The sequence below is a fragment of the Salvelinus fontinalis genome, chromosome 18 (assembly GCF_029448725.1).
Source record: "Salvelinus fontinalis isolate EN_2023a chromosome 18, ASM2944872v1, whole genome shotgun sequence".
Taxonomy (NCBI): domain Eukaryota; kingdom Metazoa; phylum Chordata; class Actinopteri; order Salmoniformes; family Salmonidae; genus Salvelinus; species Salvelinus fontinalis.
Window position 1 is genome coordinate 15,261,165 of NC_074682.1, and position 27,962 is coordinate 15,289,126.

General features: G+C 42.9%; 2 protein-coding genes and 1 pseudogene across 3 annotated transcripts in view; 1 reads left to right on the forward strand and 2 right to left on the reverse strand.

Moving 5' to 3' along the window:
* Window positions 1-796: 796 nt before the first annotated feature.
* On the reverse strand, window positions 797-3,659 carry LOC129815868 (protein SAND-like; annotated as a pseudogene).
* Window positions 3,660-8,395: 4,736 nt separating this feature from the next.
* Window positions 8,396-13,515, forward strand: traip (TRAF-interacting protein). Its single transcript, XM_055868326.1, has 16 exons — window positions 8,396-8,788; window positions 9,039-9,150; window positions 9,301-9,358; window positions 9,501-9,587; window positions 9,716-9,755; window positions 9,873-10,000; window positions 10,098-10,192; window positions 10,361-10,474; window positions 11,073-11,160; window positions 11,268-11,357; window positions 11,498-11,586; window positions 11,702-11,857; window positions 11,970-12,021; window positions 12,176-12,283; window positions 12,514-12,564; window positions 12,790-13,515. Exons 2-16 carry the CDS (start codon window positions 9,053-9,055, stop codon window positions 12,901-12,903), a joined length of 1,368 nt encoding a protein of 455 aa, XP_055724301.1. The 5' UTR covers window positions 8,396-8,788; window positions 9,039-9,052; the 3' UTR covers window positions 12,904-13,515.
* Window positions 13,516-14,105: 590 nt separating this feature from the next.
* Window positions 14,106-27,962, reverse strand: part of LOC129815033 (metabotropic glutamate receptor 6-like) — a 35,705-nt gene continuing 21,848 nt past the window's right edge. Inside the window, exons 1-9 of one of the 2 annotated variants that reach the window (XM_055868317.1) lie at window positions 24,439-24,714; window positions 24,136-24,290; window positions 23,851-23,991; window positions 23,536-23,736; window positions 22,623-22,762; window positions 21,744-22,367; window positions 21,259-21,570; window positions 15,647-15,882; window positions 14,106-15,512 (exon numbers count right to left, since the gene is read on the reverse strand). In XM_055868317.1, the coding sequence (XP_055724292.1) occupies window positions 15,509-15,512; window positions 15,647-15,882; window positions 21,259-21,570; window positions 21,744-22,367; window positions 22,623-22,762; window positions 23,536-23,736; window positions 23,851-23,991; window positions 24,136-24,290; window positions 24,439-24,701 (2,076 nt within the window). In that variant the 5' untranslated portion in view covers window positions 24,702-24,714 and the 3' untranslated portion in view covers window positions 14,106-15,508. The other variant, XM_055868318.1, reaches the window with a different exon arrangement.

Here is a 27,962-nt window from a genome sequence, read left to right on the forward strand (position 1 = left end):
GCACGTTGCAATCCCTGATGTCTCTCTGGAAAGTTACCCGTGCTCGGATTTCATCGACCTTATTGTCAAGAGACTGGACATTGGCGAGTAGTATGCTAGGGAGTGGAGCGCGATGTGCCCGTCTCCGAAGCCTGACCAGGAGACCGCTACGTTTTCCCCTTTTACGGCGTCGAGTAGCTTCGCCGGCTGGGATCAGGTCCATTGTATTGGGTGGAAGGCAAAACACTGGATCCGTTTCGGGAAAGTCATATTCCTGGTAGGAACGGTGGTTAGTTGACGTTAATCGTATATTCAGTAGTTCCTCCCGACTGTATGTAATGACATCTAAGATCACCTGGGGTACCAATGTAACAAATAACACATAAAAAAACAAAATACTGCATATTTTCCAAGGAACGCGAAGCGAGGCAGCCATCTCGCTCGGCGCCCGGAAGTGGCCAATTGGGACACCATCACAGATTTCAGCATTGTTATTAATAGAAATGTCTGCTGCATATCTTTAAGTCTTTACTGAAGACTCATCTCTTCAGTGGGTCATATGATTGAGTGTAGTCTGGCCCAGGAGTGTGAAGGTGAACGGAAAGGCTCTGGAGCAATAAACCGCCCTTGCTGTCTCTGCCTGGCCGGTTCCCCTCTCTCCACTGGGATTCTCTGCCTCTAACCCTATTACAGGGGCTGAGTCACTGGCTTACTGGTGCTCTTTCATGCCGTCCCTAGGAGGGGTGCGTCACTTGAGTGGGTTGAGTCACTGACGTGATCTTCCTGTCTGGGTTGGCGCCCCCCCCCCCCCTAGGGTTGTGCCGTGGCGGAGATCTTTGTGGGCTAAAATCGGCCTTGTCTCAGGATGGTAAGTTGGTGGTTGAAGATATCCCTCTAGTGCTGTGGGGGCTGTGCTTTGGCAAAGTGGGTGGGGTTATATCCTTCCTGTTTGGCCCTGTCTAGGGGTATCATCGGATGGGGCCACACTGTCTCCTGACCCCTCCTGTCTCAGCCTCCAGTATTTATGCTGCAGTAGTTTATGTGTCGGGGGGCTAGGGTCAGTTTGTTATATCTGGAGTACTTCTCCTGTCTTATCCGGTGTCCTGTGTGAATTTAAGTATGCTCTCTCTAATTCTTTCTCTCTTTCTTTCTCTCTCTCGGAGGACCTGAGCCCTAGGACCATGCCTCAGGACTACCTGGCATGATGACTCCTTGCTGTCCCCAGTCCACCTGGCCGTGCTGCTGCTCCAGTTTCAACTGTTCTACCTGCGGCTATGGAACCCTGACCTGTTCACCGGACGTGCTATCTGTCCCAGACCTGCTGTTTTCAACTCTCTAGAGACTGCAGGAGCGGTAGAGATACTCTTTATGATCGGCTATGAAAAGCCAACTGACATTTACTCCTGAGGTGCTGACTTGCTACACCCTCGACAACTACTGTGATTATTATTATTTGACCATGCTGGTAATTTATGAACATTTGAACATCTTGGCCATGTTCTGTTATAATCTCCACCCGGCACAGCCAGAAGAGGACTGGCCACCCCTCATAGCCTGGTTCCTCTCTAGGTTTCTTCCTAGGTTTTGACCTTTCTAGGGAGTTTTTCCTAGCCACCGTGCTTCTACACCTGCATTGCTTGCTGTTTGGGGTTTTAGGCTGGGTTTCTGTACAGCACTTTGAGATATCAGCTGATGTAAGAAGGGCTATATAAATACATTTGATTTGATATCTCTCAATTCCCATAGGTCAACCACCAATTAAAATCATGAAATTATGTTTGATAAAACATAGCTTTACCCTCATTGTGATTACCTAATTTTACCCCCTGATGACCATAGACTGAAGAATCTGCAAAGAGCAAACAGACTGCATATGCACAAAAGTGATGCATGATGATTTGTTGGCATTACATCCATGACCTACAATAGTGTCCATCCGACTTCAACGTCACGAGGCAGCAGGTTTAGAGGGCCAGGGTTTCTTAGTACTGTAGCTAGGTCAGTCGTCCTCCATCATGATCCACTCCAGCAGCTTTTTAACAGCAGCCACGGCCACGGCCTTGGTTCCCAGGGGACTGAAACAGACGTAGAGCTCAATGCCACTTGTCACCTGAAGGAGAGGTAGGGTAGAGGAAGAGGGTTTAGAGGAGAGATTAATAACCATGGTACTACAGATATCCTCTGAAGAGAGCCGCATGGACAAGCATCTTCCTTCTACACTACAAGACTGTGCATTTTAAGATCAGCAACAATGGTATAAAACCAGTGTACTATACTTACCCAGGCCAGCAGGTTCTCAGTCTCTCCACAGCGGTAGATGGAGCGCAGGGGGCGTGTCGGGTGGTGCAAGCGGCTGTGGAGGTACTGGTACAATCCCATCAGCCTCTCCTGCTCTACAGATTGGTATAGCAGGGGCAGCTCAGGGCTGGTGGAAGACACAGAATGGGGGGAAAAAGGTAAGACGGGTATCAAGGACTATAAACCGTATAAGCCATGATGGTGTACACCATGTCAGTCATACATACCATAGAGAGCTATTTATAACTTGTCAGAAATGTCCACATCAACTAGTCCATGTCAGCTAACATTTTTAGCTAGTTTTTTTAGCCCATAGAATTTGTTGTAATGTTTGAGTCACTTTAATATCACACATTAGACATCGCAAAATGTATAGAATTGCAAGAAAATTTGCTTTAAAACTGCTACATTTGCTCTGCACCCCATGACAAAATGTGTAGAATTGCAGGAATATATATTCACCAACATGAGGGGTGTGAACAGTTTGTACCATGAAAAGTGCTTGTGCCCATAGAAATAGACATGGCATGCAGGGGGGGCGAGGGATGTTCCCCAATACTTAAAAGGGGGGCCTGAGTGAAACATTTTGGGAACCCCTGTTGTACATTACATAAACCGTCCATACTCACCATGTGTAGATTCCAGAGGTCTTGGACTTGTACAGAAAGTGTCTGAGCTCTGGGATGCTGACCTGGCTGACAGAGTAGCTGGGGCACTTCAACGCCTCCTTCAAGGCCTTGTAGGCAGTGCGTTCGTTTAGCCGCTCCAGGAAGCGGTGCTTGCAATCAGAAAGGTTAAAGAAGTCCTCCCAGTCGGCGGACACCAGGATGAGGCAAAGGTCAGAGGCCGGCTCCAGGTAAGAGATGTGGGTGTGGAAGAAGCCAGCAGTGTTGAACTTAGGGTGGCAGATGGGCGTCCAGCCTTCACCCTCGTGGAAAGATGACGCCCACCAGGTTGAAGAGCAGGTTCAGGTCCATATGGTGCAGGTACTGGTCCTTCTTGCGTACCAGGGTGCCCAGGCAGTCCCCAGCTAGGAGGATGGAGAAGACCAGGTTCTTGGTCTTGGCAGCCTGCAGGCTAGAGGAGACCAAGCCTGCAGGCTGGAGGAGACCAACATCCCTCGCCCCCCCTGCATGCCATGTCTATTTCTATGGGCACAAGCACTTTTCATGGTACAAACTGTTCACACCCCTCATGTCGCTGGAGCTGGCAAGGGGGAGGCAAGTGACAGTGCTGACGAGCAGGCCCGGGTCACGGTCCAACAGACGCAGCAGGTTGTCCGTGAGATGCTCGGAGCCTGTCAGTAGGCGGTCCAGGTCGTAGTTCTGCTTGTGCTGGAAGATGTGGTTGAGCTGGGTGAGGGTGAGCAAATCAGCGACCATATCTTAATCAGCGAGCTACTTTGCACTCTCCACTCCAGCCACTCCCTACTGCTTCAAGTCCCCAAACACGTCTCCAAACTATGAAGGACCGAGCCTTCTGCTCCCTTGCCCCTCGCCTATGGAATGCTCTCCCTGACCACTCTGAACTTTTAAAACGGGACTTAAAACCCACTTCTACTGACTGTTTTTCATGGATGTCTCCAGCCATCACTGCTACCTAGTCTCAATCTAAAATGTCACTCTGAACAATCACTCTGAACTTTTAAAACGGGCCTTAAAACCCATTTCTACTGACTGTCTTTTTCATGGACGTCTCCAGCCATCACTGCTACCTCGTCTCAATCTAAAATGTATTGAGCACCTAGCGCACTATTGCTATTTTACCTGCCTTGATTCTAAATGTATGTGGTTTTTATTGTATATAATGTTTATTTGTTTTTACCTCAGTAGAGCTTTGAGATAACTCCGTTATGAAAAGGACCTCCCCATAACATTTTTTTAATAAACTTCCTGTAATTCTACAGTGTTTCTTAACAGGGGGAATCCATATTTATGAACAGAACACAATAATTTTTCGTAGGTTTTGTCAAACTAAATTATATTGAAAACGTGTTTTAATGACTAGATTAGTAATCTACTCCCTTCCCTGAAAATCCCACCCCTAATAATGAATTGACAGGTCTGAAACCCTACGAACCCAGTGACTCAAACATCCCACCCTTTCCCTGAAAACCCCACCCATAGTGATTGATTGACAGGTCTAAAACCCTACCAACTCAGTGACTGTCACAAATATCCTGCTCCTCCTCTGACAATCCCCACCCACAGTGCTCGATTGACAGGCTAAACTGTTAAGAATGTGGCCAGGATAACACATAACAATGAGGAAATTAAATTTAAAAATGGGAGGAATAATATTGTAATAATAATATTAGAGTTTTGCACTTGGTAGGTCAAGAAGAATCAAATGTTATTTGTCACACGCGCCGAATACAACAGGGAGAGCTTACAGTGAAATGCTTACTTACAAGCCCTTAACCCACAATGCTTTAAGAAGTTAAGAAAATAAAAAGTGTTAAAATAAAAAATAGATAAGTAAAAAAAATTAAAATAAAAGTAACAAATAATTAACAGCAGCAGTAAAACAACAATAGCGAGGCTATATACAGGGGGTACAGGTACAGAGTCAATGTGCGGGGGCACCAGTTAGTCGAGGTAATTAAGGTAATATGTACATGTGGGCAGAGTGGTTAAATTGCACATTGACTTTTCATATTTTTGTCACAAATAATGCGATCACAATAATGTACTACAATTACAAATGTGAACTTTGATTTATCTTTTCACTATTTTTTTTCTCAATATGACAGTGTTATCTGGAAGGGCTTTGAACAAGAACTGTCAACTTGAAAATACAAAACTGTGGAGTTTTGCAAATTAAATTTGGTCATTGATCATGTTCACATAAAAACAATATTGCAAACAAATTATTAATTTATCAGTATTAAATGAGCATTTTTTGGGCAGCTATATATGCAGTACCAGTCAAAACTTTGGACACACCTACTCATTCCAGGGTTCTTCTTTATTTGTACTGTTTTCTACATTGTAGAATAATAGTGAAGACATCAAAACAATGAAATAACACATGGAATCATGTGGTAACCAAAAATGTGTGAAACAAATATATTTCATATTTGAGAGTCTTCAAAGTAGCCACCCTTTGCTTTGATGACAGCTTTGCACACTCTTGGCATTCTCTCAACCAGCTTCACCTGGAATGCTTTTCCAACAGTCTTGAAGGAGTTCCAAATATGCTGAGCACTTGTTGGCTGCTTTTCCTTCACGCTGCGGTCAAAATCATTCCAAACAATCTCAATTGGGTTGAGGTCGGGTGATTGTGGAGGCCAGGTCATCTGATGCAGCACTCCTTCACTCTCAGCAAGCACATTAATTGACCGTTCTGTTTTTCCCCCAACATTGACTTTTTTTGCCACTTTTGTTTTAAGCACTGTTACAGTCACCATGAACATTTTTTAAATGAACTTGTCTCAGTAGCATACATATTTGATGCAAAGAGGGTAAAAAAAAATTATTTTTTCTATATTAATTACCAAGCCAAGCAGCGCAGTTTGTTTTAACGAGGCATAAATTATCCTGTGCTTTTTCATTTGGCGCATTTACGCGAATACATAGCTACAGTCAAAGTGAAATTATACAATGAATTAGCTCATGATGCACGCTGCTCAAATGATGAAACAACGATACAAATGTAACAACAGCACAACAAAATTGATTTTTTTTAAACTATTTTCTTTTGCAGGTGCCTTTTCATTTTATACACCAGCAGTGCAACTAGTGCTTTCTAATTGCACTGAACTAAAATTGTGGCAAAAAACGTCCACAACAGGAAGCAAAACTTTCCAGTGGTCAAAACCATTAATCTTGAGGCGACGGGGACGGGGTGCAAAATGCAATCTGTTAATTATCCATTTTAATACATACTATCTCAAAACATTACTTATATTAGAAAATTACAAATGACACAATGGATTAGGATTTTCTGATTAAAAAAAAGAAAAAGAAAGTGGGGTGCAAAAACATTTGCACCCCTATTTTGAAAGTTGGGAAGCAGCTGCTCCGTTTGCTCCATTACTCAGGCGACTATGGATGCAACAGTTCTTTCACTGCTGCTGTCTCTCTTGGGAAATTATGACACAGCGAGAGCCGTTAGCGTAATCAATAGCGAATGTGGCTTGTACAGTACAGTTGTACAGTTCTAAACGATTTCCAATAACGAAATATCCAATATCCAAATAATTATTCTAATTCCTGTTTTCATTGGAGGAAATTATTGAAGCAGCCAATTTAGCCTATGTTCAAGTGGCCACATATTTCAATTAGAGAACTATTAATTTTCATTGTTCAGGACAATCACTGGATTTTGTATTCCCGACAAGGGAACTGTTCTGTAGTAACATGACATCTACAGTAGGTAGACTACAAGTGGACATTGCTTGCTGGAGCACAATGCCACCATTAGAGTTGCCTTGCCCACCTGGTTCTGTGCCCTTCAGGCCTGTGGTGGGGCTTTCAGTCCTCTCGTTGCAGAGACGGTCCATTGGTGCCATTATGTTGGATCTCCCATGGTACACCCCTGTTGTGGACGTCTCCAGCCATCACTGCTACCTAAGTAACTACCGGGACAACCACCTGAAACACAAGATAGTAGATACCAAGTCTGTCAACATCACAGAGGGGGTGAAGGTCAAGATTTGCTTACAAAACAGTGAGTTTCCGTATGAGCAATAGTGTCGTTGTGCATCCTGCCTCAAAGTTTTGAGTATGATACACTGACAGTTTTTCTGTGTGACTATGTTGCTATCATGATACAGATAAAATGGAAATATGACTGGTACAACACTCTTCCGTCAATGGCTATGGTCATAGAGATAGAAAGAGGCCTCATCATTGTACCTGTGCCATTATGGTGTATGTGACAGCATGAGTAGTGCCATTGAGCCTATCTCCATTTTAAGTAATACATTTTCTTCTTCACGATTGGCTGATCCCTCCTGATGACCCGGTTGGACATGACTCCAACAGGGTCACCAGGAGAGATCAGCCAATGAAGTTGGAAGTCCCACACTGTTGACTACATTAAAATGGTGGAAGCGCTCAATGGCGCTGCGGTGCCAATGCTAATACAGCCTTTTGGCCACTAGAGGCCTCTATCATTCTCTATGGCAATAATGTAAAACCACAATGTTAACAACTTGAGCTGAACTTCTTTGAGCTGTTCCTGATCTGCTGAGACAGCAAACAGATAGAACAATGACAGATATTTCACCAGATGTATGTGAAGCATCCGATTGGCGTTTCCACTCACTACCAAATATGGTGGTGAGAGGAAGCCCAGTTGCCGGCAGTGGGAGAAGATGGAAGGAGATGGGACTTTGGCCTTGCTACATTCTTCAAATGTCCTCATTGATGAAACATGTGATCTCAATACAGTTTTCTGTTTCCAAAAATCAAATCTGTTACGAACAGAGTGGACCGTTTTGTAGACTTTACTCGGCCAAAGTTTCCAAAAAATGCGTTGTTTAGGAGTACAGGGGCGAATTGAGTTATTGCACACATGCAAAAGTAAGCGTTCCCTAACGGAAATATGCCAATACATCCTGTAACGCGCCAAATAGGATCTCGCTAGCTCTTAATTGGCTCTGCCCCTCTCCTTGCTTGTTCTGCCCACTATTACTAATTTGTTCACATTGGAAACGACAGGCCGTGGTCTATCTCGAGTTAGTTATGAACATCATCACTTAGCTGCTAGATATGCAGCTAAATAGGATAGTTAAGAAGCTGAGGAATTTTCCTGCGTGTAACGTTACACAAAATGTTCTTAAATCATAGCTACCTCTAATTTATTCGAGTCGAGTTAAAATGCATATTGAATGTTGTAACGTTATCATAAACCGTTTACTGTCACTGTAAAATAATACCACTCGCTTGGGCTAGCTAGCACATAATTTTCTGACAGAGAAGGTACAGGGGTACAATCATTAGTACACAATTTCATTTTGCAACAGAAACGAGTTTATTTTCGACAAATTCGCATATGTCCCTCCCCGTTTCGTTCAGTTTAAAAAACGTTTTGCAACAGAATCGGCGTAATGAATACGCCCCAGTTGTTTCGCTATCATTGAATCTTGTGGAATTAAGTATTTTCTCCACATTTTTGCTCGTATTGGATACGTTCCCGAATGCGTATATTTTCACTTCACGAGGGTTTGCATGACCTTGATTGCCACAGATTCGTTCATATTTTCAACGGGCCTAGCTCGATATTTGTGTTGCGGTTAACACTATTTCAGGGTTTAAAGAATGCCACGGTTTATCTCTGAGTAATCTCTTTCACGGCAAAACTCAGACTGAAAGAAAGCAGACAGGGAGATATCTGAACGTACCATTTTGATGATTACGTACACGCAAGGGGCGGGGACTTTTACGTTCGAACTGCGTGGCGCGAGTGTTGTGTGTGCTAGCTAGGTGTAAACAGGATTCGATAATTATTCGAACTGCAATGAATCATATACGTACTAATGTAACAAATCCTCAATAACTTTAAGGTAAATACGGGCGAATGTATGCAACACAACCGGCTGTATCGTAGGTGACAATGAGGGTTAACAGCTATCTAGTTGGCTAACGCGAGCTAGCCAACTAGCTAGGTTGCTAACTATTGGTTAGATAACTATTGGCAATAAAAACAAAGCTAGCTAGCTAGCAACTTAGCTACCAGTAGCTGATATCAACATTAGAACCAGCAAACATGACTATGTTGAACACAAACATGATAACTTGCTTTTTTCTTGACAGGGTTTTCTTCAAAAATGCCTATTCGTGCCTACTGTACCATCTGTTCAGATTTCTTCGATCACTCAAGAGATGTGGCTGCCATCCACTGTGGGCACACCTTCCACTATGAATGGTGAGTTACCAATGACTGTCAGATGAATCAGTCTCTACATTAACGAAATATTATGACTAGCCGGTACTTGTGGCCCTAGCCAATTGTAGTAGTCTAGCTATTGTTAAATGTCAGTTGTGTGTAACTTTTCACTTCTTCCTCTGCTTACAGTCTTCTTCAGTGGTTTCAGACTGCCCCCAACAAGACATGTCCACAATGTAGAAAACAGGTAGGACTAACTTGCTATACTGCTGATCCCTTCTGAGCACTGGTGTTTCATTCTGCACACATTACATCAATCCCATTCATCTCAAAATAACCCTACAAATACTTTTTCTACATGTTTATCTTTGTCTGGACTCTCCCCTCAGGTTAGCACCAGACACATTATCAACAAGTTGTTCTTTGACATTGGTGGTGAAGGAGAGGGATCCTCTGCAGATCCAGAGTGTTTGCAGGTAGGCCTACACCAAGAGGACTACCATCTTGACTCATGTTGTGGCAACATTGAATAGAACATTGTCATGGCATGTGAATATTATTGTATGATGTCACTTATTCAGTGTTTCATTTTTTTCTTCTGCAGAACGAGCTTGATAGAATGAAAGCTGTTTTAAGTACCAAAGGTAAGAGGCCAGTGAACACAACTGATGCTTGCTTTGATAGACCACGTGTCATTATGATGGTGTAACTATTTTTGGCATTTGGATGGCTGAAACATTGACTTGTATTTCTATTCTCAGAGAGAGACTGGAGGGACAGACTGAAGATGGTAGAGGGCTTGAAGGAGACTGTGGACAGGCAGAAGAAAGAGCTGGACAGTGTTAGGAAGGAGACTGGCGAGAAAGAGATGCTCTGCTCAGTTCTCAGGGTAGGATGTTAAGTTGTCAAACATAAAGCAAAATGTATTTACATGCTCCTTTCTACCTGACATGTCTCTAACATTTTGAGGGTTTTGGAACTTTCAGAAACAGATGAAATACCTGGAGAACCAGCAGAGTGAGACTCAGGCTGCTAAGGAGGAGGCCCGACGACTCAGGACCAAAATGAAAACATATGAGAGGTAGCACACAGACTCACACAATAATAATTTTCTGACTTTTGTGCCAACCCAAACCATACTGTGCTGGCTTGTATATTTTACTTGTGTGTGTGTGTGTGTGTGTGTGTGTGTGTGTGTGTGTGTGTGTGTGTGTGTGTGTGTGTGTGTGTGTATCCTTGTCCTTCCCAGTCTGGATGTGGTGTTACAGGGTCAGAGGGCTGAGGTGGAATCTATGATCAGTGACATGGGTGTTGGCCAGGCTGCCGTGGAGCAGCTCTCCATCTACTGCATCTCTCTCAAGAAGTAAGGAATTTCAAACTTTTACACTATACACTGAGTATATAGCAAACATTAGGAACGCCTTCTTAATATCAAGTTGCACCCCTCCCTTGCCCTCAGAACAGCCTCAATTCATCGGGGAATGGACTCTACAAGGTGTCAAGCGTTCCACGGGGATGCTGGCCCATGTTGACTCCAATGCTTCCCATAGTTGTGTCAAGTTAGCTGGATGTCCTTTGGGGGGTGGACCATTCTTCATACACACAGGAAACTGTTGAGCATGAAAACCCCAGCAGCGTTGCAGTTCTTGCGTCTGGCACCTGCTACCATACCCTGTTCAAAGGCACTTAAATGTTTTGTCTTGCCCATTCACCCTCTGAATGGTACACATACACAATCCATGCCGTGGTTGTCTCAAGGCTTAAAAACCTTTCTTTAACCTGTCTCTTCCCTTTCATCTACACTGATTTAAGTGATATCAATAAGGGATCATAGCTTTCACCTGGTCAGTCTGTCATGGAAAGAGCAGGTGTTCTTAATGTTTTGTATACTCAGTTTACATTGTCTTGGCAACTGTGTTTTGTAAGGATATTTATCAAGTAATTCCTATTATCCTTTGCAGAGAGTATGAAAACCTAAAAGGGAGCCTCCGATATTCAAATGAAATGTCTGAAAAGCTCAAAAGGGAGGTGTTTGCTTCAAACAACAAGGTAATATATGTATTAAAAAAACACATTAATTCAATTGTTCTGTGATAATGTGGGATGTCTCACCTACTTCCAATCTGAGACTGACACAGTTTCTCATATCTCTGTAGTTGCAGAAAGCCACAATGGAGATGAACAGGACCAATGATGACATGAAAGCTGTCCAAAATGACTTGACCAATGCAGACAAAGAGATCACTGTAAGGAGCCCTCAATTCTAGAAATGATGAGCACTATACAATTTGCAAAGTTATGTTATATTTGGGTAATAAAAATACTGAGTTTACTATTTCAAATCTGAGTTTACTATTCCACTACTTTGTGTTTTTAACCCTGTTAGAGTCTGAAGAAAAAAGTTGAGATTCTTCAAAAGACCCTGAGCACACCAACCCGCACTAACGAAGCCTTGAGCCGACTAGTCTTCGAGAGGTTTGTCACTTTACCAATTGATTTTCTACACAGAGCATGCTACTTAGTATATAGATACCTTCTTGGTAGATCTGGTGTTAGTCACTGATTGGGGTCTTTCCCCTTTGTCTTTCAGCCCTGCCCCAGTGGAGCTACAACAGCCCCGTCTCCACCAGCCTGCCAACAGTGAGGACATTGACCTTAACATGACCTTTGACATCACCACACCTGACCTGGTGGATAAGAGGGCATCACAGGTCCCATCCAAAAAGATGCGTCTGGATCCAGCCACGTGAGTCTCCCTCTACAGTGTGTCATTGACGAGGGACATATGCTCCTGACACTTATTTGTTAAACGTTTCTGAAGTATTGATCATACTTATCTTATGTTCTTTCTTTCTCAGGTTGTCGTCCTCGCCAACCAAACACCGTGACAGCGCCTCGTTTGGAAGCAAGGTATTTTACCACTTCCAAGGGTTCACCTAACACATGCACCACATGTACTGACTTTGTGTTGACCACATTGCTCTGGATACATTTTAAAGCTAGACATGTTGTACTTTAGTGTGCATGGCATGCCATAAGCTTCTGTGTTTATGAATTCTCCCAGGCCAGAGAGGAGGCAGCGCCAATGGGTACATTCTTCCGTAATTCCATTCTGTTCAGGAAGAAGACCTTTGGCAGCATGCTGGACCCCCAGAGGAGTAAACTGGGAGCTGTAAGTAACGTGACTCTATTCTCTTTCCCTCACAACACTGCAGTTACTGTATGATTGTTCTGGTGTTTTTCTTACTATGAGCCTGTTCCACATTTTTCACACCATCAATTACAGTGAAGTACAGTGCATTCCACCTAATGACTTCCAAAACATGACCCACAATTGCCCTTGCTTTCCTGTCTTGTTCCTGTCAATGATATAACAAAATGTATCACTATCTCATATTCCAGGTCAGAAGTGGTTACGATGGACTTGGAGGGAGAACCAAATTCTTCCAACCTGTATCCTTTTCTTAAACCGTACAATTCAGGTTTCCTGACTGGTATTTCTCATTGAAGTGGGTGTTGAAGTACATATTGTGACTGAATTATATCCTCTATGATGTCTATTGATAAATGTCTGTTATACATTGCTGTAACTAATCTCATAGGAAACAATCAGGGAGGAACAGAAAAATGCCATTTGTTATGGAATGCCATTTTCCTTAATTCGGCCACCCACACCAGTCTCCTTTGTCAGATATTCGCCCGCTCATGATGAAGGCAAAGAGAAAAAAGGTTTCCCGACCAGCTCCTCCCAAGATCTCCACCTGTCTTACTCTGGACAGTTATCTGGAGTGACCTATGACCTGCCCATCCCTGACTAATACAGACGTGGCAGATGCACCTCTGACACTAGGGGCCAGCCGGTCTGGAACAATAGAGAGAGGAGCAACCTGAATAGGTTTACTGGTCAAGTAAAAGGACTATGGTCTACTTTGGTTTGCACTTCTTACTTGAGGGCTTGCTCCAAGCTTTGGGCATGAATGGGCACAGCAGATGGTTTGGTGTAGAATATTTGTTTTGGTGTATTGAGACTTCTTTTGTCTCATCATGAAACTCGATCTGTGTGTAGTAATCTTGTTTTGAGGTGTTTCTGTTTCATCTAATTGTAATTAAGTGTGCGGTACAGAGTTATTCTGGGAACTTTCCTGCATTATGAGCATCTGTGAAATGTCAGCCATTTGACTATTGCACATTACAAAAAACATCTCTTTCGCACTTGAACATTTATTGTTTTACTAACACTGTCTGAATATTGTAATACAGCACTCTATTGAATATTTGTTTTCCACTTCCCCAGAACATCATCCTCTTGTTTTTAGTGCTATTTATTTTAGATACATACTTTTACTTGTGATTATTGCGTAAGATCTCTTATGTTTGTGAAATAATAAACTATAGTTTCCTTAACTGTTGAGTGGGGTGTGTTAATGTATATATATTTTTTTTAAGTCTACACACTATGCATCTCACTATGATACTGTACCAGAGATGTCCTCTCCACAGCATGGTCCAGTAATGTGCCCTACAGTCCACTCCATGCTACAAAATGGTTAAGCTTCTTAGCCAGCATGTTGCTGTTTTACTGTACACTTTTAATACATCTCCAGCAGGGGGCAGTTTAAGCATGATGGCAGCCTCGCGATGGCTACAGTTACAGAAGTACAATAGTGCGAAGGTGGAATTATTGGGTTTCATCTATATTTTCGTTTTCAAAGTATTTTAAGTTAAAATTACATTTAAAAAAAATGTTTCCTGAACTTGAGCATAATCCCAGCCAAGCCAAAAAATTATCTTACTGCAAATAACATAATGGAAACTGCCGCCTCCACTGCATTGTTCTGACAAAATCAGAACGCAATACCGCTCGGCACAGAGTGAATGCTACACTCATGCGTTTTGCGATCTAGGACTGCTTGGAGTGTAACCTGAACTGGGCTATCGTCATTTTGTGGACCATTACAGTGCCACTGTATTCATTTTCAAATACGTTTACATAATTTAAATGATATAGTAGTGATTTTATTTCAAGGGAAACTTGTAACATTACATACATTTTGAGAACACAAAACAGTGATTTAATGGCACAATATTGAAGAACACAAGTGATCATTGATGCTAAAAGCAGTGATATTCTCAGTGAACTCAAGTGTTACCATTAACTGTTCTCATAATCGTAACACCAGCAGCACTATAAAGAGATTAGGAACAATCTACGGAAATGCCATACGTTGCTGTCTAGTGTCTACCATACGTTGTTGTGATTCTAACAACAATTTTCTCAGAACACAATATCCTGGTCAGAACCACTGGTTTCCAATTTAAAAAGTAGCATCGTATAGAAGTTATTACTGCTAAAGCAATTAACAGCAAACTAAGCCAAAGCATAACAGAAAATGTTAAAATGGTACCTTACATGAGATCTGGCAGTATTGATGTCAGTAATCAAAATTCCCTACAGTTATTTCTCTTTACCACTATGTCATTCAAGAACCCTACACTAGTTATTCCAGGATAAAGTGGTGCATAGAAAAGCTAGTTCCTTCCAGTGTAATCAGTAAAAAAACAACAACGCGTCAAAGTTGTGACACCCATACTGTGTACTGTACTGTGGAATCATTCGTATAATGTACACACAAACTCACAACCCATGCATGCAGTGCTGATAAATCAAGTAAACAACAAAGCTTGTTCTCAAAGGATCCTACTTTAGGTCCTCCAGTCAGGAAAAGGTTTAACATTTTATTAACTATTGATCCAACTAATTGTCCTGAGGAGAGAAATCAAAGACAACTAATTAATTTCCATGGTCGCTTAGACATATCCTAATGTAAAAGGAGACTTTGTCCTGAAATCTAGCAAAGCTGTCCACAATGTTCATTGTGTTCTGTTCAGGAATCAGGATGATCCAGGATGATCCAATGCGTCGACTGTTCCATTTACAGTCAGGTCACAGCATCTGTGGCGAGTCAGTGAGTGTGTATTTCAAATTACAGAAAAGGTAGCATCTCCATTTTCCTTTATTTCCATTCCACCCATGAGACAATGTAGCCTTCACCACTGATCAAAAGCTCCTTTTATTTATTTAATTGTTTTATTTAACCTTTATTTAACTAGGAAAGTCAGTTAAGAACAAATTCTTATTTACAATGACGGCCTACCCCGGCCAAACCCTAACCCGGACGACGCTGGGCCAATTGTGCGCCGCCCTATGGGACTCCCAATCACAGCCAGTTGTGATACAGCCTGGAATCGAACCAGGGTCTGTAGTGATGCCTTAGACCGCTGCGCCACTCGGGAGCCCCCTCTCTGCATGTCAGGGAGTGCTTTGCCAAGAGAGACCATTATAAACTGTCATCTGTTAGGTGCCAGGTGTCGTATTCATCTATGGCTTCCTGCTGGATTATCTAAAGTGATTGAAGAGAGAGACAATTACCAATTGTTTTAGTGAAAAATGAACACTAATCTGTTTCTATATCATTGTGAATACATACAGTAGCACAGGTGAGGGATCAGTGGATACCGCCGCTGCTTTACTCACTGTGATCGGTCAGGCACTATGGCACTACTTTTGGACTCTCCGTTCTGCTTGTCGTCTTTCTGGGAGAGTTGTGAGGTCACTGTGGAAGCCACAGCCTTGGAGCTGCGCTTGCGTTTCTGTACGTTCTGCTCCGGTTGGAAGATGATGACGTAGACCTTAGGGATGTACAACATGCCCAGGGACACAGTGGCACTCAGGCTCATGGACACCGTCAGGGTGGTGGTCTGGATGAACATCTAGAGCAGAGGGAAAGCAGGGTGAAGGTTAATAATAAATACCTGAGTATACACCTAGACATTTTACAATGGGGTTTGGATTGCCTGGCTGAGTACTACATGAATTGTCTGTGTTGCGTTCACAATTCAAAATATACATTTTCCTAATTTTCCTTTCTATCCTATGCCTATCCTTCCATCTATTAATCTGATAATACCCTGAGAATGATAATATAGTATTCTGGGAATATTCTGAGAATACAGTAAAACTGTACATTCAATAAATAATAATAATAATGTATGGAGGTTGTCTTACATAATATTTTCCATGGCAATCTCCATGACATACCTGTATTATACCTAATTATTGTATGAAGAATCAACAGGAGGTGAAATAGGAGGTACACAGTATACAGACGTTGTTTCTTCATCTGAATGTTCAAGGAGACAGTTGTGTTTTTAGCCTGGGATGAATGATTTATATCCCAGTATAAGCACTGAGGAGTGGTGCTCTATTTATGGGCCTTCAGCATGTCTATTCACGTGTTGTTCCTCTGTTGTCAGGCTGGCAACAACAATACTGAGAACAGACTTGTGATCTGAGTCCGATGCACTGACAATTCAAAAGCAGTACATGTCATGAATAAATGAAGAATTACATGCCATAAAAAATAAAATAAACGAAGACCTAAAGTGCACTTAGAAAGTATTCAGACCCCTTAACTTTTCCCCCATTTTGTTACGTTACAGCCTTATTCTAAAATTGATTGAATTGTGTTTTTTCCCTCATCAAACTACACACAATACCCCATAATGACAAAGCAAAAATAGGCTTTTAGACATTTTTGCAAATCTATAAAAAATATCACACGTACATAAGTATTCAAACCCTTTACTCTTAAACACCTTTAGAGGCGATTACAGCCTCAAGTCTTCTTGGTATGATGCTACAAGCTTGGCACACCTGTATTTGGGGAGTTTCTCCCATTCTTCTCTGCAGATCCACTTAAGCTCTGCCAGGTTGGATGGGGAGCGTCGCTGCACAGGTTTTTTCAGGTCTCTCCAGAGATGTTCGATCTGGTTAAAGTCCGAGCTCTGGCTGGGCCACTCAAAGACATTCAAAGACTTGTCCTGAAGCCACTCTTGTGTCATCTTGGCTGTGCGCTTAAGGTCGTTGTCCTGTTGGAAGGTGAACCTTCACCCCAGTCTGAGGTCCTGAGCACTCTGGATAAGGTTTTCATCAAGGATCTCTCTGCACTTTGCTACGTTCATCTTTCCCTCAAACCTGACTAGTCTCCCAGTCCCTGCCGGTGAAAAGAATCCTCACAGCATGATGCTGCTACCATCATGCTACACTGTTGGGATGGTGCCAAGTTTTCTCCAGACTTGAGGCTTGGCATTCAGGCCAAAGAGTTCAATCTTGGTTTCATCAGACCAGAGAATCTTGTTTCTAATGGTCTGAGAGTCTTTAGGTGCCTTTTGGCAAACTCCAAGTGGGCTGTCATGTGCCTTTTACTGAGTAGTGGCTTACATCTGGCCACTCTAACATAAAGGCCTGATTGGTGGAGTGCTGCAGAGATGGTTGTCCTTCTGGAAGGTTCTCCCATCTCCACAGAGGAACTCTAGAGTTCTGTCAGAGTGACCATTGGGTTCTTGGTTACCTCCCTGACCAAGGCCCTTCCCCCCTGATTGCTCATTTAAGAATGATGGAGGCCAATGTGTTTCTGAGGGCCTTCAATCCTGCAGAAATGTTTTGGTACCCTTCCCCAGACACAATCCTGTCTAGGAGCTCTACGGACAATTCCTTCGACCTCGTGGCTTGGTTTTTGCTCTGACATGCACTGTCAACTGTGTGACCTTATATAGACAGGTGTGTTCCTTTACAAATCATGTACAATCAATTGAATTTACCACAGGTGGACTCCAATCAAGTTGTAGAAACATCTCGAGGATTGAGCGCAGGACTTACCTGAGCTCAATTTCGAGTCTCATAGGAAAGGGTCTGAATACTTATGTAAATAAGGTATTTCTGTTTTTGTATAAATTTGCTAAAAATTCAACAACAAAAAGTTTTGTTTCGTCATTATGGGGTATTGTGTGTAGATTGATGAGGAATATTTTGATTTAATCAATTTTAGAAAAAGGCTGCAACATAACAAAATGTGAAACAAGTCAAGGGTCTGAATATTTTTCAAATGCACTGTAGCTATATAGCACAATATGCCTTATCTTCTCTGTCCTCATCTTTGTCATGTTTCTTATTGGCTCTCAATGTCCTGGCCAGCACTGATGTGGCAACGCATGGATGACCAAGGAGCACTGTTCATCACAGCTATTCATATGAAAGGTAGACTCGGCGATATGGTGTAGATAACAAATTGCGTCAATTTCCACAACAATTAAGAGCGGTAACGCGAGAGGCTCAACTTCTCCACTCTTTTGGTGCCCTGGCTACCACGCTGTAACAGCGTGAAGCGAACCTGTGCACAGGTGCAGATACTGTGTGTGAGACTGTGTGAGAGGAAAATCTTGCAACTCGCTCATCTCTATATCTGCGGTGCTGCAACTTCATTTTGAAGAGTTTACCATTAAAGACATTACTGACTCCAGGCTAGTGCTAGGTACAGTATATGTATGCCTCAGCCACTTCTGGTCTTTTTTCCCTTTAATTGGTCTTTTGACCAATCACATAAGCTCTTTACACAACAGATCTTTTTTAGAGCTGATCTGATTGGTCAAAAGATGAATTAGTGAAAAAAGATCAGAATTGTGCTGCCTGTCTAAACGCTGCCAAAGTGGCATTGAAGTATGACAGGCAACAGTTCTAATGCGATTCAGGCAATCCAGAACAGAAAGGGATCTTTTCTTGTCAGGTGCATCATCAAGCAAGTCAACCATCAGCGCCAAAACAACACATATTTCTGCATCGCAGTGCTTGAGGCGTTCAATCACTCCAGCCCCGGGTTCAATCTCAGGTTGTGTCACTGGGAGACCCATGATGTGGCGCACAATTGGCCCGGTGTCGTCCGGGTTAGGGGAGGGTTTGGCCGAACGGATTTCCTTGCCTCATCGCACTCTAGCAACTCCTTGTGGCGGGTCCGGGTGCCTGCAAGCTGACTTCGGTCACCAGTTGGACAGTGTTTCCTCCGACATATTAGTGAGGCTGGCTTCTGGGTTAAGCGAGCAGTGTGTCAGCTGACTTCGGTCGCCAGTTGGACAGTGTTTCCTTCGACATATTAATGTGGCTGGCTTCTGGGTTAAGCGAGCGGTGTGTCAAGAAGCAGTGTGGCTTGGCAGGGTTGTGTTTCAGAGGACCATGACTCTTGACCTTCGCCTCTCCCAAGTCCGTAGGGGAGTTACAGCGATGGGACAAGACTGTAACTACCAATTGGATATCACAAAATTGGGGAGAAAAGGGGGGTAAAGTAAAAAAAAACATATATATATATATAATAATTCACACATTGAGGGAAGTCAGTAGAAAAATGTAAGAAAAATAGCCAACCCCCTAAGTTTGCCAGCACCTTCCATTCACACTTCCCTATTGATCAACTTGCAATTCTTTACACTTTTCTGAGTACCTCTCAAAGTCTAATGCATCAATACCCTTGCATCCTATCTAATAACACTCCTTCCCTGTTACTGTACTGTTGTAATACTGTCTGGTCAAAAATGTCAACTAATGCGATCTGAGAACTAAATGTTATTGATGCTATATTTAGATGTTCTAAGCTGTAAGTGTGTAATTGAATAGCATGTAGTGGATATTTTTTTGTCTCTCAGAGACCCATTTTGTCAGTGAGCTTATCTGACCCTCTTTTCTGACCTCTTTGATTCATTTCATTTCGATTTGCAGAGGTGAAAAGACTTTAAATACTTAATTTAGGCTGACCGATTTAACAACACACTCTACTAGTCTGAACATACACTACATTGCCAAAAGTATGTGGACACCTGCTTGTTGATCATCTCATTCCAAAATCATGGGTATGAATATGGAGTTGGTCCCCCCTTTGCTGATATAACAGCCTCCACTAATCTGGGAAGTCTTTCCACTAGATGTTGGAACATTGCTGCGGGGACTTGCTTCCATTCATCCACAAGAATATTAGTGAGGTCGGGCACTAATGTTGGGCGATTAGGCCTGGCTTGCAGTTGGTGTTCCAATTCATCCCAAAGGTGTACGATGGGGTTGAGATCAGGGCTCTGTGCAGGCCAGTCAAGTTCTGCAACGTTGATCTCAACAAACCACTTCTGTATGGACCTCGCTTTGTGCACGGGGGCGTTGTCATGCTGAAACAGGGAAGGGCCTTCCCCAAACTGTTGGCACAATGTTGGAAGCACAGAATCATCTAGAATGTCGTTGTATGCTGATTGCCCTTCACTGGAATTAAGGGGCCTAGCCAGACCATGAAAAACAGCCCCAGGCAATTATTCCCCCTCCACCAAACTTTACAGTTGGCACTATGCATTCGGGCAGGTAGCGTTCTCCTGGCATCCGCCAAACCAAGATTCGTCCATCAGACTGCCAGATGGTGAAGCATGATTCAACACTCCAGAGAACAAATGTTTACTGCTCCAGAGTCCAATGGTGGAAAGCTTTACACCACTCCAGGCGACGCTTGGCATTGCACATGGTGATCTTAGGCTTGTGTGTGGCTGCTCGGCCATGGAAACCCACTTCATGAAGCTCCCGACGAACAATTATTTGTGCTGACGTTGCTTCCAGAGGCAGTTTGGAACTCGGTAGGGAGTGTTGCAACTGAGGACAGATGATTTTTACCTGCTACGCGCTTCAGCACTCGGCGGTTCCCTTCTGTGAGCTTGTGTGGCCTACCACTTCGCGTCTGAGCCGTTGTTGCTCCTAGACGTTTCCACTTCACAATAACAGCACTTACAGTTGACTGGGGCAGCTCTAGCAGGGCAGAAATGTTAGGAACTGACTTGTTGGAAAGATGACATCCTATGATGGTGCCACGTTGAAAGTCACTGAGCTCTTCAGTAAAGCCATTCTACTGCCAATGTTTGGCTATGGAGATTGCATGGCTGTGTGCTCGATTTTACAGACATGTCAGAAAAGGGTGTGGCTGAAATAGCCGAATCCACTCATTTGAAGGGGCGTCCACATACTTTTGTATATATAGTTTACTTCCTTCTTTTAAATCCTGACCATTGTTCCGCTGTCAGTCAATGAAGAGGATGCTGAACATACTGTGAGTGCCTCATGGAAAGAAATATGATATTAAAGGTAACAAACTAGCATTTGACAACAGTCTAGAACCTATTCTAGAAAACATACTGTGGTTCTAGGGTTGCTTTTTTAAGTATATAAAAAATGGACTTTCTCTGCCAATGGATGAATACCAGCAAATATAGAAGTGTGATTGATTTTCAAACCTTCTCAGTAGACTGTGCTGTACCAAAGAAGATGGGCACAAAGGCCAGCCAGATGATACAGGTGGTGTACATGGTGAAGCCAATGGGCTTGGCCTCGTTGAAGGTCTCTGGCACCCCTCTGCTCTTGATGGCATACACAGTGCAGGTCACCATCAGCACGATACTGTAGCTCAAGCAGAGGACCAGGGCCAGGTCGGACATGTCACATTTCAGGACCCCACGTGCAAACTCTGGGTTGGGCGGCCGCTGCTCCTCATAGTCTATGATGGTGTGTGGGGGCACCACTCCGAACCAGATGAAAATGCCAAGTAACTGTGGAGATACAGAGAATGATCCAAAGATTGATGTGGCCCATGATTCAGCAGATCAATCTAATTCTCCTGTATACCATTCCAGATACCATCTCCTGTGTCTTTAACAAGCACTGTTGTATTACTGCTTTGTTTTCATCAAACGCAATAGGAGAGAGGCAGCAACTCACTCACCTGCACTCCAATGAGTATAAAGGTGATGATCAGCTGAGAAGCAGGGCTGATGAACGGAGGTGGCGTGACTGCTTTCTTGCCCTGCTCAAAGATACGGTATATGCGGTTGGTCTTGGTGAGCATAGCTGAGTAGGTAATACACATGCCCAGGCCCAGCAGCAGCCTGCGGAATGCACACACTGGGGCGCTGGGCTCTGCGATCATGAGGAAGGTGATCAGATAGATGAGAAAGATGCCTGTCAGGAGAACGTAGCTGAGCTCCCGACCGGAGGCTCGGACGATGGGGGTGTCATTAAAGCGGATGAAGGTGATGATGCATCCGGAGGTGGCCAGGATGCCCAGGACAGCCAGGAACACAGGGATGATGGCCCAGGGGGAGCTCCACTCCAGTTTGATGATGGGTGTGGACCGGCAGCCCGTTCGGTTTGGCATGGGACGCATATCGAAGGGACACATGTCACAGTTTAGCTCATCCAGCTGGTATTGATATCCGTCACACAGTTCGCAGTGCCAGCAACAGGGTACACCCTTCACCATCTTCTTCCTCTCTCCTAGCTCACAGGGGAAACTGCACACAGAGTCAGGGACTGCACGGTCCCCACCCGACCACTGCATCTCCTCAGCCTTTAACAGAGACAGAGACAATGTTGAAGAACATCAATTGAACTCCTGAAGATGTCACAATATGTCATTACTGGGGAAAAGAGAATGAATGACTAAATGGAGCTAAATAAAAGTGCATGAATAACTGGAATGAGTTTGGTTAAATTGAAAGGTAGTTAACTCAAAACACAAACAGTACATTCCTCAATGCAATAGCAACACTGATAAAGTGAACATCATCATTGAAAAATAAAATAGACCAAAACAAATGTTTACATTGAGTCGCAGATTGTTTGTCCACTGGCCAATACACCGGTAGCCAGGGTTGGTGGTGTTGGAAAGTTGGAACTGGAAGATGTCATAGCGACCAGGAGCATCTCCATTCTCATTGAACATGACCCCAGTCCCTGCACTGCCTGTTGGATAGAGGAGCAAGGATTTTTAACAGGGCTACCCGCTAGTGGGCCGTGCAATGCTTTTACCTTTGAACAAAGAAAAATGAAACCTACGGTGAACCTAAAGCTCATGTCTTATGCAACCAGGGCAAAGCTGAGCATAAGATTCTTCCTGCTGAGGGTTCCTTTCCATACATGAAGCTATTTTCTTTCTGTACTCTCTGTTCCCTTCAAGCATTCAATCAGAGAGGGCTTCCATACAAGCAAAGGTCATCCACAAACAGGGAAAAGGAAATAGCTTTGCTTTTCATAGAAAGCTCCTTGGACTCCAAGAAAAATATTTTTCATGAAAGATGGAGATGAAGAGAGGAGTGTTTCTTGTGTATGAAGAAAGAATAGAGGCTGCCCTGGGGAAGAATAGTGCATTGAAGAAGTTAACGCAGTGTGCAGTGATGTCTTCAGACTGACTTCCATCCACACTTTTTTGGAGTGACTGACCTCTCAGACTAACCTCTCTGATGGGATGTGATGGGAACCAGTAGTGGAAAAGGCTTCATGAAACCAGGACATTACCTCTGTTTGGGCTTTAATTCAAAATATATATCATTTCAATTATCAAGAGTATTATCTGATTTGACAGCCACAACAAAAAGAAAAGTCAGGATAGAAGATTAATTTTCAAACTCGATCCAAACAAAGTTAATTGAACATTCCCAGACCTGATTAACTGCTGCTCCAATGGAATTGCTCAAGACCCTTTTTAACAATCCCTGGTCTGTACATTTCCAACTCACCATTAAAGTTGACTGAGCGAATGTAATGGAGCAGCTCACTCCCTTCCACTGGGTCCATCTTCTCACAGATGCCCATGGAGCCCGGACAGAGGTCCAGGTGCATGCTGTGTAAGGCATGGGCCATGGCATACACCGCATCTATCACAAACTGTACTTTCCCTTCCTGCTCGTACTGAGATTCCTGTGCGATTCTCTCTTCCCCTGAAGAAGGGAGGAAGGGTGGCATACAATGGATAAAACCTGTGTAGCCTGTAAGTAAATCTGCTTATTTGAGATAAACCTTTGAAATATGTCAGAAATAACCTCTTTTCCTACCTGTACATTTTCTTCTACCAAGGTCGTACTTGATACCTGGTCGAGTGAGTTTACATTTGAAGTCGTCCTCCCAGTATTCTGCAAACCAGATGTTCCTTCTGTTGTTTTTCAGAGATCTCGAGGTGAAGTAGTTGTCGAACCCTGGGCAAAGAACCAACAGAGCATCACTATCACCTTATGTTTAAGACTTTCCCAGACTTTCCCATCCCCCACTTAAGTTAAATTCATATTGAACACCAAAATACAATGTATCTCTGCAATATCTTTTTCATGTGTTTGTCTTACCATCGATGGAGGCCCTCTTGGGGAGGATAGTGACAGCCCCCTCAGCCACATCCTCCTGGTCCAGGATGGGAGAGCTCTTGGCCCCCCAGCTGTCAGAGCCCACAAACAGGAAGTGACCTGTCAGGTTGGCCCTCTTTGCTGCCTCCAAGACACGTCTGTGATAAGTGGTGATAATGGATTAGCACACTGGACCTTCATTAGCTCTAAAGTCTATAGGAACTTGGTACTGTGGTGCTTAGAGAACAAGTAACATGGTGGTTATGTGACAACAGTCCTAGGGAAAGGAACTAGTTTGCCACTAACCTGATGTCGTCCTCATTGGCAAAGATGATGACCCCACGAGCATTAGAGGTCTCCATTAGTCTCTTGATGATCTTATCAAACCCACCTGGTTTCGGCTCTCTGGGGATTTTGATGGATTGGCCGATGCATAGACCTCCTGAATGAAGGGAGAAGAAAGACAAAACCCAAACCAAGGCTGCTCCTCCATTGGACGTCATGTCCTCCCCATATAGTACCATCAGTTCTAACACCATGTTGGCCATGGTTAGGCTACACCAGAACATTTTAATTCACCACTAAATTCAGTACAAACCTGCCTCTCGAGAAATCTGGAGGAAGGCATCGACGCCGCTCTCACCGTAGTTTCCTTCTGAGGCCAGTGTAGATACATAGTTCCACCCCATAGCCTTGACGATGTCCACCATGGCCTGGGCCTGGTAGGAGTCAGGAGGGACCACGCGGGAGAAGAACTCATAACGACTTTTGTCACTCAGCTCTGGAGCCGTGGACGCATAACTAATCTGGGGGATCTGAAAGATACAGACATTACATGATGTTAACGGCTGCATGGTTTTAAGAAGAGACCGGAGAAAGTCATTAGATTCAAAAGGAGGTTTAATGGATGTTGGACAGCTACTGAACCAGACACCATGTGTTATTATCAAATCAATCTTTGTCGGGATAAATCAGACACAGTTGGTAAACTAACCACATAATACCTTATGATGACACGTTGCCAGTAATTGAGAGTACTGAATAGTTCTCACATGTCCAGCCAATGTAATCCACTAGGACATGGCGACATTCATCCACTGTAATATTTCTAGAGCTTTACTACTGGTCTATGACAGCCATAAAAACCAACGTCATGGTGAAATACAGATGGTAAATTTCACTGCTGTAAAAGCATTTGTTTGAAAAAAATTAATGGATGAGAGGATTAATTTACTGGTGTGCTACTTCCTTAATGACATAGTTTATGTGAGTGGGCTTGACTCTGATCCCACTAATGCCCGCCCATGGCTTGATGAGAGGTTCTTTAGAGGGAGTAGAGAAAGGTAGACACACAAAGGGTTGTGAAGGGAGAAGAAGAGAAGAGGGAGAGAACCATTTCACAGATTATCTGGAAGGATTATATGGGTTTTAGTCAAATTACATTGAACACAGAGGGACAGAGACCGAGATCAAGATACAAGGTTACCATATCTCAGCTGTAAGCCATACAGTATATTTAATTCTGATGGTCACGTGCAACTTAAATTTGCTGCTTTACTTTAACTCTTTCTCTCTAGTGGGAACATTCATCTATTACTGTGATATGTATGGCTCCTAATAGTTTATAATCTTCTGTCTGGGAGGGTGAAATTCTATACACCAAACATTGATGTGATCAATGATAACATAATTTTCGAATATTTACATTCCAACACTAATTCCTAAAGCAACATGTAGCCAGCCTCCTTTAATCCAAAATACAAGGATGCCATAATTTATCTTCAAAATCAATTAATTATGGCTGTTAGACAGTCTGTAGACTGTTATGCTATGTTGCAACCCTAACTGGTTCTTTGGCCCAGCCATGTACATTTCAGTGCCATGCGTGTTGAGTTCAATGACATATCCAGGGATCTCTGACCTCAACCCCATAGACAAACCTAACCTTTTTCTGACAGGAACATTTAGAGCATAATTATCTAGATTCCATTCAAACGTAGTTGTAATCCTTATCATTGGCATAAAACACTCATAACTTAACTGACTTAGAGTAGCTGACATGTTATGTCAAGGTGCTATGACATTCCTCTTCTGTGTAAACCATTTTCATTCAGAATATACTGAAATTACTGATGGCAAAGCATCAGTAGGCTAAGTATTGTTTAGTAGGTGCACTAGCACTCTCCATTTATAGAATCTTGCTCTATAATTGCACTGTCCCTGGACCCTGCCTTGTCTTACTTCCAGCCCCTTCCCATAGCTCTTACAATTCAATCTCAATGTTTGTGTAGTCACAATTCAAATGTTTGTGCTGAAATTCAATAAAATACCACAAAGAACATTTAGTTCAGATGTCATGTTAGAATATTATGTAATGTGATTAAAGAGAACAATCATTCAAATATCTGATATGGGCAGAAAGCTTAAATTATTTTTAATCTAACTGCACTGTCCAATTTACAGTAGCTATTACAGTGAAAGAATACCATGCTATTGTTTGAGGAGAGTGCACAATTATGAACTTGAAAATGTATATAATAAACCAATTAGGCACAGTTGGGCAGACTTGATGCGACATTTTGAACAGATATACAATGGTTCATTGGATCAGTCTAAACGTTGCACATACACTGCTGCCATCTAGTGGCCAAATTCTAAATTGCGCCTGGGCCTTTCTCTTGCATTTCAAAGATGATGGTGCAAAAAAAAGCATGTTTATTTCTTTGTATTATCTTTTACATGATCGAATGTGTTATATTCTCCTACATTAATTTCCACAAACATTTCCACACACTTCAAAGTGGTATCAAATGGTATCAAGAATATGCATATCTTTGCTTCAGGTCCTGAGCTACAGGCAGTTAGATTTGGGTATGTCATTTTAGATGAAACTTGAAAAAAAGGGTCAGATCTTAACTGAGTAACTGTGCATACTCTAAAAAAGTGCCTACTGGGAAATGCCAAAATAAAGGAATCACTTGAGTAAATGAGGGATAGAAAGTATATTGAAACCACAGGTGTTTCCACACAAGTGTGGTTTCTGAGTTAATTCAGCAATGAATTCCATCATGTTTAGGTTAATGTAAAATAATATAGTCAGCTATAACTCTGAGTTGTACGGGGCCAGACTGTTTAGAGCACCTAGATGGACAGTATAGCAAGCAACTGGGCGGACCCAACAGGAGGAACCCTCGAATGGATGTTGAATTCAGTTCAACATCCACTCGTGGACTGCCCCACTCGTGGACTGCCCCTGCACTATACATTCTGTCTTGGAGCCCACGAGTGGATGTTGCGCGGGATGCAAGGACGTCTCAGTCAGAGAGAGCCACTGCTCAAATGGACGTGGAAGTGTAACCAGATCTGGACGGATTCCGCAGGGATTTGCATTTTGCCTTTACATTTCATAATATATATATATATATTTTTTTTTTTATAGGCTTATATGTTGTTTTGGACTATTGTTTAAGACTTTCTTTCAGATCAAATTCGATTGTTATTCTTTCAAACATTTGTTTTGGTTGTAGCAGTTGGGCTAGCTAGTATGCTAGCTAACAATCATACTGGTTTGGTTAGCTAGTTAGCTAATACACACCAGCTATCTAGCTAGCACAATACAGCACTAGCTAGTTGGGTTTGGCTAGCTAGCTAGTACACACTAGCTAGCTAGCACAATGCAACACCAGCTAGTTGGGTTTGTCTAGATAGCACAATACAACACTTGCTAGTTAAATTGGGTTTGGTTAGCTAGCTAGTAACACACTAGCTTACAATACAACACTTGATATCTAGCTAGTACAACACTCGCTAGTACACATATGTGCTTGAGC

What these genes read in the sequence shown, in the direction of transcription:
- traip (XM_055868326.1), top strand. Translation starts at nt 9,053, where the DNA reads ATGCCTATTCGTGCCTACTGTACCATCTGTTCAGATTTCTTCGATCAC. An exon ending in AAAATGAAAACATATGAGAG is followed by an intron (nt 10,193 to 10,360) that starts GTAGCACACAGA and finishes TGTCCTTCCCAG; the next exon opens with TCTGGATGTGGTGTTACAGG. An exon ending in GAACCAAATTCTTCCAACCT is followed by an intron (nt 12,565 to 12,789) that starts GTATCCTTTTCT and finishes CACCCACACCAG; the next exon opens with TCTCCTTTGTCAGATATTCG.